Consider the following 15814-nt stretch of genomic DNA (forward strand, 5'->3'; position numbering starts at 1 on the left):
GAAAATATTTAAAAGTTAATGCACGATGATGTAAAAAAAAATAAATAGCAATAGGTCCCTGAACAACTCAAGCAACTTAAAAATCAAAACAGAGTGTCAGTTTCAAATAATCATGGACAAAGACTTCACAAAGTTAATAATATTTTTAAAATTGCACTGCTTTGTTCATTTCAGACTTATGAGAAAACCTTGAATATTCCAAAAAAAAATAATGTCAATTATTTCAAACAAAACTAGCATTTTGCCTTTTGTTCTTAATCATTTTAAGACCTATTTGTCTGTCAGAGCATAATAAATGAGTATCATATTGGTAATCAAGATCATTTTGTTTAAATAAATATAACCAAACAATGTAATTTATATATATTTAGCATTTTACTACGATTGTTTGTAGACTTTTTAACAATAAATGCTGTAGTTTAATTTACGTTACTAATCAAATGAATTCAAAAATATAAAATTTATTCTAAAAGTCTTCCACAGTACATCTGGTAGTTTACAGCTAACACAAAAAGCAAGTGTATTTAAAATTCAAAAATGTTTATTCAAAAAATTATACAAATGTAACAAATGTATTATATAATATATTCAAAACAAATGCATTTCCTGACCTCAGATCATGAGAAATGTTCAGTTCAATACATTATTGAGTTGCACATGCATTGTGTGTTTTATTTTGATTTTCTCCTTTTTTAGAACTTTGTTGATCACAAACAGAGCTCAGGTAATCACTTTCAATGTTACATGTATACGGTATGTATTGATAGCAACAGTAGCACTAAGTTAAGTCATATGACTGTCATTAGTGGTCCTCTCTTCTTTGCTTGGTCTTCTAAATCTGAAGTTCTGTAATGGCTTCAGATCTGTTGTATTTTCAATATCCTGTAATAAAAATGTAAGCACCTAGTACAATTATTGTATATTTAGCTTAAAAATAAAGGAAACATTAATAAAAATGCATGCATGTCATGATGTTGCTTTTTATATTATTAGAACTAAACTGCACATATATCCCCTCCCCAACCCAACACAGCCACAAACCTTAAAAGAAAACTCAACTCTCCTTTCCAAAATATAGAAAAAGCTTAAAAGAAATTTTTCAAGTAATCAAGAACATTTACAAACAAAAATTTATTGAAAAAATTACCTCTCTTGGTTGCCAAAATGTTTCTAATACCCAAAGCAGAAACATGTTCAAAACAGCAGCAATCACAAAGAGCTTCCCTGACAGAGGGCCACACTTGTAGAAACTACAATCAAGTAATCAAAGCATGTCATCAGTATAACTGAAAATGCAGTTCATTCCTGACCTCCCAAATAGAAAAAGTGTTGATACTAAAGGTGGCTCAAAACACCTTGAAATAGTTTCTCAAAATTCTCCAATGTAATTGTAAGTGTATTGGAATGTAAAGACAAGAGAAAAGCTGTCAATGTGACAGTTAAACGAAATTTCCTTTTGCGTGAACAGTATTTATAATCTATTTCTCGACCCTAAATTGATAAACACTACCTATCCAGAGAAAGGAGTTACTCTATCTGCAATATTTTGCAAAAGATGACTAAGTTCAACAGCTAGGATATTTTGCATAAATTATCAAAATTCAAATTCCAAGTACTAATACATGTAATATGCACATCTATAATATATGGCCAGTTTATCTGCAAAACAAAAATGTCATATCTTAAAAATTGTAGAATGAGTTATTCGTACAATAGGGGTACCCTAGATACAATATTATGCCAAAACAATGACTAATATATACAGGTAAATATTGGTACCTCAAACTTGGGGGGACTTCAACAAAACTTTGAAATACCGGTATCAGGGGTTCGAGATATCAGAAAAGGCTTTTCAATTTTAATTCCGTGAAGTCTCTATAAATCTTTATTTACATGTGTTTTAGTACCGGTATATACCAATTTTTCTACTGCTCATAAATTACTGTGGTTTCATCAATATTCGCTGAATACCAATTTTCGTGGATTTCGTTGTTGAGTTTATCCATGAAATTAAATATTCATTGAAGTGCAATTTCTACTATCAATTTGTATTGATGGGGTCATTGGCCACTAATTTACATATCCTTGAAACTGTGATTTTCACTTTATCCACGAAAATTGATATCCTTGAATATTAATGAAACCACAGTAGTACAATATTTAATTTTGATTAGATATTTGTTTGTCTTTTATTACTTGTGAAATACATTATAATATTTGTAAAAACAATTGAATTATAAAACCAATATTTCATTTAAGATACTACTTCACATCCTCTCCTCTCTCGTCTGCCATATATTTCTGGAATTTATCAAGCAGGAAATGAAAAATAGATTTAAAACATAACCTATTACACACGTTCATTATCTAGCATTACAATACGTACAACATATTTTTAATAATTATTTGTGTATGTAAAATATCACATTAATAATGATGCCATAATGAATCTAGCATCTAAAAGACACTCTGAAATCATTTACTAGATATTGACTTTTAAAAACAAGAGATGTTTGTAAAACACTTATGCCCCTTCCTCCCTTGGAAACATCTGCGAAGAAAATGAACGGAAACTACAAATAATTGAAATTTTTCTAAGTCCAAGGCCCATAACTCTGTCAAAAAATGCATGATTGTACCCAAAGTTACACTTGACCTAGATATTATTATGATAAGCCTGTATACCAAATTTCATTTCAATATGTGCATTCTCTGCGAAGAAAATGAACGGAAACAGCAAATAATTGGAATTTTTCTACGTCCAAGGGGCATAACTCTGTCAAGAATTGCTCAATCGCATCTAAAATCAAACTTGACCTAGATATTCTTATGATAAAGCTGTATACCAAATTTCATATCAATATGTGCATCCTCTTCGAAGAAAATGAACGGAAACTGCAATAATTGGAATTTTTCTATGTCCAAGGGGCACAACTCTGTCGAAAATTGCTAGATCCTATCCCCAATCAAACTTGACCTAAATATTATTATGATAAAGCTGTATACCAAATTTCATTTCAATATGTGCATCCTTTGCAAAGAAAATGAACGGAAGCTGTTGGTGGACCCACTGACCGACAGACTGACCGACAGACAGCAGCAAAGCAATATGCCCTCCCTTCTTTGAAGGGGGGCATAAAAAAGAAATGAATGTTTTACTGATCTAAGAACCTTGCAAGTCTTTCTCCTGAGTCATTTGGTACTTTATTCATCACACTGTTGTAGACAATTTCTGTCCGCTTGGCTACATCTCTCCAGGTGTAAATCTTTTTAATCCTCTCGTGAGCTTCAAAAGGGGGAACAAATTTTCCTCTTTTCCTGTCTTCTATTGCTCTGTTCAACGTATGAACCAAATCTAGGACAGATAAATTAAAACATGACAAAGATATAAGACAAAATATCTGAAATAATTTTTTTATTGAATTCTTTCAACTACAAGAGATTTTTGAAAATCCAAAATGAAGTAATAAAAGAATGCACATTTGTTAATTTTCATAATGTCTATCTACTAATAAAAAAGATATAAAAACCAAAATACCAAACATATACCTTTGACACTGGGTTCTGAGAAATATACAAGGTCAGGAGGGAGAACTTCTGGTGTTCCTCCAACTCGAGTACTGACAACTGACAACCTTGACAACATGTAAAGTAAAAATGCAAGTACATGAATAATATGAAAGAACTGTGTATTTATGTGCCTATTGAGCTTGAAATTCTGCAGTGTGAAAAGTATTCCAAATTGTATGCAATCATCATCTGTTACAGCTGTCCGCACGTCAAACAGATATATCTTTCTACCAAAACTGTTCACATTATATTACGTAACAAATTGGCAGTTCTCCCCAAAATAAGTAGTTCAGACTCTGTCAAATACTGACACATTATAAAGTTCAAAAACTGTATTGTGCTGAAATTACATAGCAGACTTTGATATTTTTTTGACAAGTTATCAATTATTGCTGTGATTTTTTTGGTGACTTACTGACCCGCAACAGGCTGCCTCCACTATAGCAATGCAGAAGGCCTCAGTGAGGGATGTGTTGATCAGAATGTCTCCCTGTACAAGCACCTGAATATCAACAAAAGCACTCAGTTTAATAAATGCCCATACATGAATAAATGCATTCCAGCCACAAACCTCAACAATCATCATTACATGTATAACAGATCAATGACTTTTGTTTCCCTGGAAACAAGTAAACAAAAAATGTGAGATTCTGAAATACATAAAAATTATTAACATTACAAGTAAATCAGCAATAACGGGATTTTACTCAGATGCCTTTCTTTACAAAATACAGGAATGATAATAAAGATCATAAGCTAACTAGATAACATTGAAATGGTGACCATCTCAAAGGGCCCCGCTTAAATAATGGACAATAGGATGAAAAGCATTTCAGAGAATTTTACTTTGACCTTGACCTATAACTTAGAAATTTTCCACCTGGCATTAAACATTTAATTCAATCTCATTACCTCTTACATACAAGCATTTTCGTTCAACCTGAGCAAGATTAAGATAAAAGGAAATAATTTATGGACTAAAACTGATCACAAAGAGATCTGCTGTGACCTTCACATTGACTTGGTTCAAATTATAAAGTCACTGCACACCATTAACCCAAAAGCTTTGTTAATGTGAAGTAGGAGCCAAATAGGGCTAATGGAGAGTATATATATGCTCTGAAAAAAGAATTTTGCACTTTCTATTTGACCTTGACCCTTGACCTCCAAACAATCTGTGAGTGAAGTATGAGCCAGATTGGACCAAAGGGAGAAAAGATATGCTCCAGACAAGGATTTTTCATTTAATTCTGCTATGACTTTCACATTTGACCTTGAAATTTGGTTTGAATCAAAATGAAAATTACAAAAAACCTTCAAAAGTATAGCTCTACTAAGAAAACAAAGAATTACAGTAGAATGATGTTGATTTAAGGGGGCCTTTTCAGTTTTTTATATATATTTTTTTAAAGATTTATCAGAATTACTCATTTTACTCTTCGTGATTTCTAGTAAAATTTTATGGTTATTACTAACTTGTATATATTAAGAAATTAACAGATATAACAAATTAATTTCTGATCAACTATGCAGTACTCATCTTCATATTATATATTTTTATACTTTCCTACCACATTAAGCTTTGAAATTGTAAAGATTCCAGATATAATTGAGTAACCAACATTTGTCATCTCATTATCTATATCATATCAATACATGTATTATTTATTTTATTTTAATATTCCAGTCCAGTAAGAAATATTACAACCTACAATTGGAGAATTCACACCTGTTCAAATGTTTGGAATTTTTCTAACGTTAACAATTACATTTTACATGTTATTTTTACATTGTTTTCATGGTTTTGACATCTTTGGACACAGTTATGAAGCAAACTGCCAAAACCTTTATAGTATGGTAGCAAAGGTTGCTCAGCATCACATTCTATTTGTAGTAGTATAGGCATTGCAAACATTTTTATGACTAGTTGTTTTATTATTTTTTACATCTATCAAACAACAGTCATTAAACTGATTTGTGTTGTTATTTTTTATATAAAATTCTGAATCCTGAATATACTTTAGAAGCATTCTTAAGTATGTCTGTGTTTAACAAAATCAATAAAAAAAAGACAACCTTTTCTTGCACTTTTCAGATAAATATTTTGAAAATTTCAACCAATTTTATAAATCATTGTCAAACAAATTAAAATCTTCATTTTCATAAATACATATTAATCTATCAACTGAAGTCTGTCCCAGGTTACCATTAATGTCCATCACTCTTTCACACTATTTCTCTGTATATCCAGAGATATTGACAAAAACAAAATTACATTTCTCTTCGGGATTAATAATGAGAAATGTTGACACCTACTCTGTATTTAAAAGCCAATCAGGTACTTTTCATGTCATTTTTACATGGTAAACAAGCAGAATTTTTATTTTTGGATGTGTATTTAAACCTCAAGCATTGGGGGGGGGGGGGGGGGGGGAGTCAATACAGAAACACTTGACTTTTTTCATTCTAGTAGATGGATGTAGCTTGGGCCAAATGGAGATTATGATTATCAAATATTAAGCAACAGTGGTGGAAGCAGAAACTTGGGACCTGCAAGTATAGATGCTGTCAAAAGAAAGTTACTGTGGAATCATTAGAATTTTTGTTGAATTTGTGGGAACCTCTCATCCATGAATTGAAATCGTCCATGAATTTATAAATTAGAGATGTAAAGTCATATTTCTTTTGTAGGTATAAGATAGTACGATAAGATTTAAACACTTTCCCTATATGCTTCTATGCTAAACTTTGAACCCCTTCTGGGGCCCCAGTTTTGGTCCGGAGGTCACAATTTTTACAATTCAGAATCTTCACTAGATATACTAGCATTTTTGTAAATATTCGCATTTCTGGTGATTCTTGAGATTTTTTAAACATTCTTCCTGTGTATTTCTATGTTAAACTCTAAACCCCACCTCGGGCTCAGTTTTGGTCCAGGGGTGACAATTTTTACAGTTCAGGTGAGGAAAAAAAAGTCACTAAATTATGAAATTAAAAAAAAATGTTTACTTTGTGATTTAGTCCAAGGATAATATCAAAGTTGGTTTTTTCTCAAAAGAATTGGCATATTGTGGTATATTTTGGCATATGAAAATAAATTTTTTAACCAAATAACACTTTTGAAATGTTAATGTTTCTCTTAATGTTCTATCAATAAATTCTTATTTTTAAAAATCATCGCCGCCATGAATAAATGAAATGAATAAAAAAAAAATAAAAAAAAAGATTCAATATTTGGACAAGGAACAAGAATATACATAGTTAAGGGGTGGGGATCTTAATTTTCCAAGATATTCGGGCGCTTCCTTATTCAGAAGTGTCAGGACATCAGCAAAAAATGGCCACAACCATCCATCCTTCTGAGAGTCTTGTTATGAAGTTCTAAACACCATTCATTCAAAATTTCTGCTTTCAGAATTTTCTTCCGGCTGCATTTAATTCAAAGTATTCTTTTTGGAAAGCAATGTAAAAGAACTTGCACACTTGTGTACTTGCAAATGCTGCAGCTGAACCCTGTTGAAACATGATCATGATTTTTTAGGCTATTCATGAGAGAAGATTATTCAAGGCAGATATAGGCTACAATATTTATCTTCTGTAACTTACATTTCTGACATCTTTATGGTTAATAGCTCCAAGAAGATGGACTCTATCATGCAGATCATTGCTTTCCCTCATTTCTTCTAGAACTATTCTTTTTGGACCCTCTCCACCTAAAATAGGCCTATATTTTTTTTTCATTTTCACTAAAACAGTATAAATTTATTCAGAAGTCTGTGTGTCCTTTGAGTTATTGCTAAGAACACTGCATAGTTATTTGTTCAGGTGTAAGAAATATCAGACAAGATGTCAGGAAAGAAATATACAAGAGTCACCTTTCAAAATGTATTATGTCTATCTATGAATTCCTAAAGCATGTATACCTATGATGAACTGCACATCCGGGTGCATGGAGCAGATCTGTGGGATGACCGCTGCCAAAAGGTCCATGCCCTTCCTATACACCAGCCTACTGACCATCACAATGTTCACTGGAGGTAAAAATACATTACACAGTAAGTTTAAATCTAAGCAGGAGAAATTTTATGCACGAAAACACACAAAAAAGATAAATCTTATGCATTATTGTCAAATCGTCACAAATTGAAAATATTTTTCTGCAAACAAGCCCTTGTCATATGGTTATGATAAGAACACTAGTTTTGATAAGGCTTACTTGGAAAATTAATTGTCGCAAACCAGTCTATATTCTGTAAATCACTAAAAAAATGTCATTGTGAATAAAAGTTGGTTTATATAGTTTAGATCTAAACACTGGTCCAAAACTATAAATATCACCAAGGTTGTTAGTGCCACTCTGTACCTGCATTTCATACTGGATTTACAATAACTGAATAAACACAGCAAGTTTTGAAACCAATGAATATACATGTATTCTTCCTTCATGTTTTCATTATACAAGTTTACTTAATTTCAATACTGTAAGTGACTTTAATTCCATGTTTAAATGTTTCTCAAAAGGGACCAATCGCAATGGGTTTCACTGCAAGAGTTATCTCTCTTTGCTCCTACGTCAATATAATGCAATTTTGAAAACAAATGATAGAACATGTATTCACAATCGGTTTAATTTTAAAAAAAATAATCAATTGCAAACATAGTGAAAGATGATTATTAGTGAAAGAAACCATCAAGATTATTTATATATATATGTACATAAAATTTGCCATGAAAAATATTTGTTTTAGTATGTACTGGTATATAAGTACGATAAAATGCATTAAAGTTTTGCAAGTGGGGGTCATAATTTGTACTTTGTAATAGCTGTAAATTTGTTATAGCTGTGTTTGTTATATATACTGCTTTTTAATTTTGTAAGTTTTTATAAGAACTTAATTGTTTGGACAAGAATTAAAATTTGTTATGGACTTTAATTCGCTATATCCATGTTTGTTTTTTTATAGTTTTGCTGTATATACAAATATGGCAAAACTTCAGGTGCATGTCTACAATTTTATCAAATGCACACTTGCAGATTTTATTACCCTACTTTTGTTTTCTTTCATTTCTTAACCTACAGGTACATTTAAACCAATAGAATATGAACGTTACAATAAATTATTTTATTTTGAAGACTTTCATTTCATCAGTCATGCTACATTAGCAGTACCTTACATTTTGGTTTTTTTTTTTAGTTAATTGATCTGTATGTTTTATGTGAATAGCAAAGCTTATAGCGCATGTATCCATACTTACTTTTATCTTTGGGTCTCTGGGTTGGATCTGGAGTGAACATTGTCCCATCCACTGCATTAGGTATCACTGATACAACCTGAGGTCTTATGCTGGCTCTTAGGACTGTGTTCTCTTTACTTATAAAAACAAAAGTTATGAGAGCAATTTATACATTTAGTTTCATTCGGTATTGCAATTTGATTAATTTATGTTCCCATATCAATTTGTGTAGATTTGGTAAATTTCAGATACTAATATGAGAATATCAAATGAAAGGCATTCAATGAATAATAACTACATGTAATACATAATGTGGTACTGTTAAACATATTATAAAGAGCGAGGGACTTTTCTTAAAAACAATCTTTTTCTTCATGTAATCAATTTGGTGGGCATCCCGTAATACAAATTCAATATAATACTATTCCATAAGTCAATTGGGAAATCATTGAAAATATACCTAATTGAAAATAATGCTACACTTTTTGATGTTTTGACTTATCATCGTATACCTTGTATGTGAGACACATATGACATGGTTTGTTTCAGACAGAGAGAACTGAAGGACTTTGTTGGTCAGTATGGAGCTAGCATCAGCAAAGCCAAACAATGAGTGGTCAGTAAAAACAGTCCTCAGGCCCATGGTGCTGGCATGAAACATTGCCTCATGGGCTAAAGTTGAAAAAGCCTGCAGCAAATAAGATTTTAATTAAGAAAACTATATATATGCAAGATAATACTGCAATTGTCAAAATTATGAATTGTATGTGCCCCTCATATTTACAGGCATTCGAGGCATGGACCCGGGTTCTATCCCCAACCCTTAATTTAAATTTATTTTATTTATATATTAAAAAAAATCTGAGGTCGACACTCACTCTCTTCCTTTAAAAACATTCAAATTGACATATATATCATTTTATTGAAAATGAAGTCTTTTCGACCCTATGAGCTATTTTTAAAAATCTCATTTTTTGACTGACATATAAAAACAGAGAAGGCATGCATCTCTTTCCTTGACACCTGTCTACCTTGCTTAAACCAATTATTGTATATTGAACGCATGGCAATTCACATCAATAAATTTGTTAGACATTTTTCATTTATTTTGTTCTTTAACTTTATTTTTAAGAGACAAAAATTTGGAAATTCGAAGGCTGTTGAAAAATTATGCAAAGTTTTTGAATTGGAAAAATATTAGATGACACAAACAAATCAAATTCATACATATTGTAAGCAGTATTCACACATTCTTTTCTTATGGGCCACATCGCTCACCTAGGCAACAATAGGCATGATAAAATCACCTTACTAAAATGGTTTACTGTAAATTCCCGGCCAGATCAATTAATCTGGTATACCGGTATTGAAAAAATGTATAGCGATACGATATTTTTTGTACACATACCACAATACACCGGAATACCGGTACATGTATTATTGCACAGCCCTAATAACTATTTTTGTGACAAGCAGAGACAAATCAATGTCAAGATACATAACAAGAACAGGCAATTTTTTTATTTGTATTTGTTCTATGCACTTACTGAATGTCCATGTACAATAGTTATTTGCTCCCTGATGAATATGTTTCTCAGCAGAGGGAATGTGGTAAATATAGTTGGCAGGATACACTGATTATAAAATGGAGTAAATGGAAGATAGTATGCCTACAACAAAAAAACAAAACATTCACTGAATCTTTAAAAACCTCGTACATTTTGAAGTCTCAATAAATATTGTAGATTCCTAATATTTTTTGCAAGTACTTAATTCCGCGATTCAACCATTTTGCATCAAATCACGATAATATGAAATTGCGAACACTAAATTTTAATCACAGTTATATTTACTTTACATCTGTCAGAAAAATAAAAGTGAGATTTTAAAACCAGCAAATTGTGCCTCTCGCGATTTTACGTGAATATTAATTCCATGTGGTTAATTAAGAATTTACAGTAATTAGTAGGCTTATTGTTCGTGGAACAATTAGACACTTTTTTTCTTTCTAAAATGATTTACTGTAAATTTCTAAGAACTCGCAAAAAATAAGGAATCTAAGGTAATTAACAAGTAGTTAAAGAATAATCCATTTTGAATCTAAAATAACAACCAGGCCAATGCTACTCATTATAGGTGTGCACTGATAATTTTTTCGGCTGCCGATCAAATCTGATGTGATGCTTAAGTAACAATACACACCAATGTGGCTTAGATCCACTGTGTTTACATGAACAAATTACACAAGATTGAGATGCGTAGCAAAAGGAAAGGCATGGTTAATATGACTTTCACAGTACAATATCAGGTAATAGTAATGCCACCACAGGCAGCCAAAACATCAAATGTCATATTTAGTTTTTACATTTGTTTACACAGAAGATTTCTACTTTTTTCAAGTTCAAGGTACAATTAAAGTCTGTCAAAAATTATTAGATCTTAACCAAATTTGAACTTGACCTGTATTTTTGTTTAGATATTAATTGATTGCTGTGGATTTGTAGATTTCAACAAAGGTGGTTCTAAACAAGAGGCCCATGGGCCACATCGCTCACCTGAGAAAAAAATCAAATAACAGAGTCATAATATCTGGACAATGTAATATAATACATGTAAATCCTGTATAAATAAAAGTCTATTTTTTTTAATCCTGGATATTTTTATGTTTATAATTAAGTTGCTTTCAGTAAAGTTACAGCATTTCTAGGCAAGTGGTTTTTAGAAAAAGATATTTAAAATTTTTTTTTTTTAAATTTTTGCCCCCCCCCCTCCATGTTGGGACCCCATCCTACCCCAGGGATCATGATTTGAGCAAACTTTAATCTACCCTATCTGAAGATGCTTCCTAACAAGTTTCAGCTTTCCTGACTGATTAGTTTCTGAGAAGAAGATTTTAAAAGATTTACATTATATATTCCAATGTAAAAGTTCGACCCCCCTACCCCCAATTGTAGTTACTATCGGGGACATGATTTTCACAAATTTGTATCTACACTACATAAAGATTCTTCCACAGAAGTTTCAGCTTTCCTGGCTGATTAATCTCTGATAAAAATAATTTTAAAGATTTACTCTAAATATTCTTTGTAAAACTTTGACCCCCATTGTGGCCCAACCTTACCCCCGGGGATCATGATTTGAACAAACTTTAATCTACACTATCTGGGAATGCTTCCACACAAGTTTCAGCTTTTCTGGCCAACTGATTTCTGAGAAGAAGATTTTTTAAAAGATTTACACAATATAGTCCTATGTTAAAATCCCATTGTGGCCCTACCCTACCACTGTGGGTCATGATTTTCACAACTAAATGATGATGCTTCTACACAAGTTCCAGCTTTCCTGGCTGATTGATTTCGGAGAAGAAGATTTTTAAAGATTTGATTATCACATTCTATGTAAAACTTTGATCCACATTGTGGCCCAACCCTACCCCCGGGGATCATGATTTGAACAAACCTGATCTTTCCTACCTGAGGATGCTTCCATAGAGGTTTCAGCTTTCCTGGCTGATTGGTTTTTGAGAAGAAGATTTTAAAAGATTTACAATATATATTCCTATGTAAAAGTTTGACCCCCCCATTATGGCCCCACTCTACCACTGTGGGTCATGATTTTCACAACTTTAAATCTTAACACTACCTGATGATGCTTTCCTGGCTGATTGGTTTCAGAGAAGAAGATTTTAAAAGAATTACTTATTACATTCTATGTAAAACTTTGACCCCCATTGTGGCCCAACCTTACCCCTGGGAACCATGTTTGAACAAACCTTAATCTACACTATCTGAGGATGCTTCCACACAAAGTTTAGCTTTTCTTGCCAAATGGTTTTGAGAAGAAGATTTTCAAATAATAAATCCTAATTATCTCCCCTTGAAAGAGAGCGTAGCCCTTCATTTTAACAAACTTGAATCATCTTCACCCAATGATGCTTTGTGCCAAGTTTGTTTGAAATTGGCCCAATGGTTCTGGAGAAGAAGTCAGCTCAGTTCAGCTCAGGTGAACTAATTAAGGCTAGTCATTTTCCGCATAACTCATGGTTTTCAATTTGGGTGCAAATTTTTGCAGCTCCTAAAATCTTATTTCACTCTTACTCTCGAGAAGATTGGTAGATAGAGCATGCCTATACACAGACAGAAAAGATACTGAAATTTTGTTAAAAATCTGATATTTAAAAAAAAAATTATTCAAAACAATTTAAACATCATCGAATTTTAACCTTTAAATATGTTCAATACTTGGAACATGTTGACTCAAACAGGCGTAAATGTATCGAAACCTACTAATAGTGTTATTTTTTAGAACTTCAAGACCATTTCTTTTATAGAGTGGGTCTGTTTTCATCCCCTGTAATGGAAGTGATTTATCCTTTTAGCAGTGTTTTGAAACATTCTGTCTCTATGATAGTTGTCCTATGGTCAAGGACACAGTAAGGTTACAGATACAGACTACTCTGAAGATATGATGTGCAGAACTCTCGATATAAAATCTTATGATGGAGTAATGAATAACTCGTGAATAAATAAAGAGGATTCTTATAATTATTTCAAATAGTTCAACATGCAAATTATGAAGCTTTGAAAATGAGAAAAATTGCCACAAGTAGTTATTTCTGTTGATTTCAATATAAGAGTTTTCAAATTTCTTATGATTTCAATATAAGAAATTAGTTTAAGAGATTAGATGTCTTTGACAGCATGCAAGACCTGGTTTAAGCTTTGTTCACAATGACCATTCTCAGTGTAAACTTGTCATTTTATTTTCCTTTTCTCCAAGTATGGTATCATAATCATCATGATTTTTTTTAAAATCACAGCACCTCTCTGTATGTGCTGTCAAGAGCTAAAGTTACTCTGCTCCTGTATATTGTACAGTGAGTCGTAATTTGATGCAGTTTTATTTCCATAGCCAACTTTATGCTAAGTATTAATCCAAGTGTTATGTGTATTTACAAATTCTAATGCAATATCTTTACGCTTGGTTTTAATTTTCAATGCATGATTTCTGAAAATAAATGCATATCTGCGCATATACACACCTTATTTGAAGTACGTTCTCAACATGTAGATGGGGGACCAAAAATTTGCATTGAAAGATAAAAAACTTCAACAAACTGGAGTTCAAGAGATTGAAGAGTAAATTTGCTTTGTTGTATAGAGATAAAAATTGGACAAATACATTGTAGCTATAACTTATCAAATATATTTGATTGAAAGATATATGGTATGTAAGAGTAGCATTATTATGTTAGAAAAGTCCAAATGGATAATCATCTATTGCTTGACTTTGCCCCCTAATTAATCATCTATTGTATTCAAATAAAATTAACATCCCTTATTGAAATTAAATGTATTTCAAATAATATGTATGCATTTATTTAAGATTTAACTTCTCTCGATTCTTAATTTATGGTCTTGGAACCAGTTTTTGACTTCTGACCTTCAATCCATTGCTCAGGTACCGCACTCCTCTCTTTTCACCATAAGCATGAGTCACGACCACCACTTTATGGCCTCGCTCTAACACACACTGCGACAACTGATAGATGTGGCTCTCTACTCCTCCCATGTTGGGATAAAAGAAATCTGATACCATGCTAAAAATGCCAAAAAAATAAATAAATAAATAAGATATATAAAATAATTTTTATAAAGTATTTTTAAAATTATGGAAAAGAACTACAGGTCAAGTTTGTTTTTAATTTTTGAATTCAAAGTATAAATACCAAGAGTAAAAATGTAGTGCCGTTCTTATCGTTTAAATAGCGCAGAACCTTACATTTAAAATTCTCTTTCCTGTAAACTTTTAAAAACTATTGTTATGTATAATATTTTCATTTTATTTATGTAATCATTTCAATAGTCTAGCTGGAATTAATTGTACTCAAATGTCCCCAAAAGTCCCATTGAAATGTTTTCCAAAAGTTAATGTAATAATTCACACTGTCGTTTAAGAAATACTTTTTAACATATTAAATAGAATTTCAGTAAATATCCTACAAAACATCGTAGTTAGCAGATTTAGCTTTCTGTGAAATCATTAGATTTCGTGGTGGGTCAATTTTCGTGGAAATCGTGGTTATCTCATATCAACAAATTAAAATCTTCCATGAATTAATAAATTAGGGTTTTAAAGTCATACTTCTGTTCGTGGGTATAAGAAAATACATGAAATTACTTCCCCACGAACCAGTAAATTTTAAACAATCCACGAAAATTGACCCCCATGAGTTTTAATGATTTGATAGTAATTATAATCGATCGCTATAGTTTATTTGGCCTGTGTAAATGTAGTCCCAAGAAATTGATCGAGGATTTGGTTTCTTTTTTTGCTCTGCCCTTAGTTTCAATTTAAACTGTAATGTCCCACAGAAAAAGGGGTATACAATGCTTTACAGATAGATGATAAAAAAACTATCGGGGGGAAAAGTAAATTGGGACATATGTCCTGGACTACTTTTACACCCATCCCAGGTTGCCTGATCTGCCTCAATTATTTGAAGTCATTGTCATGCTTCTTTTTGTCTGGTTGAAAAGAAGCTTCTGCTTCTGGCTCATTAGAAATAAGCTTCTTTGTCTTGCTCGTCTCTCATGACTTAAAATAAAAATTGCACCATTCCGTCTGTTTTAAATCTGTATTTGACTCAACTGTCAGACTGCTTACATATCAAAAGAATACTTTATCATTATATAATTATTAACATAATACAAACAAAACACCAAAAAACAAAACATAACACAAACCATATTGAATGCTTCATTATTGTCAGCTGTTAACTTTTGCATATCAGGATAAATCAAATTCAGATTCTCTCTGTTTTCGGTGATGATAAAATATCTTCCTGAATCTTCTATGTAATAAGAAGCGTTAAATAATGATAATAAACCGATACATGGGTAAAGAGAAGGCTCATGTGAAAGTTAGAAATCACCGGAAGTAAGGTGTGCACTATAAATAATCTAAAAATGGTTTTCAAATAAAAAATAATTCAAATCAATCAAAAATG

At 31.7% G+C, this 15814-nt stretch overlaps 1 protein-coding gene across 1 annotated transcript; it reads right to left on the reverse strand.

The window, feature by feature from the left end:
• Positions 1-523: 523 nt before the first annotated feature.
• Positions 524-15745, reverse strand: LOC105319596 (phosphatidylinositol N-acetylglucosaminyltransferase subunit A). Its single transcript, XM_034482422.2, has 12 exons — positions 15552-15745; positions 14248-14404; positions 10353-10475; positions 9318-9493; positions 8827-8942; positions 7494-7601; positions 7177-7283; positions 3990-4072; positions 3550-3635; positions 3172-3355; positions 1148-1250; positions 524-882 (listed from the first exon to the last, which is right to left on the reverse strand). Exons 1-12 carry the CDS (start codon positions 15566-15568, stop codon positions 784-786), a joined length of 1359 nt encoding a protein of 452 aa, XP_034338313.1. The 5' UTR covers positions 15569-15745; the 3' UTR covers positions 524-783.
• Positions 15746-15814: the final 69 nt, after the last annotated feature.

This window comes from Magallana gigas, chromosome 3 (genome assembly GCF_963853765.1).
Source record: "Magallana gigas chromosome 3, xbMagGiga1.1, whole genome shotgun sequence".
Lineage (NCBI taxonomy): Eukaryota > Metazoa > Mollusca > Bivalvia > Ostreida > Ostreidae > Magallana > Magallana gigas.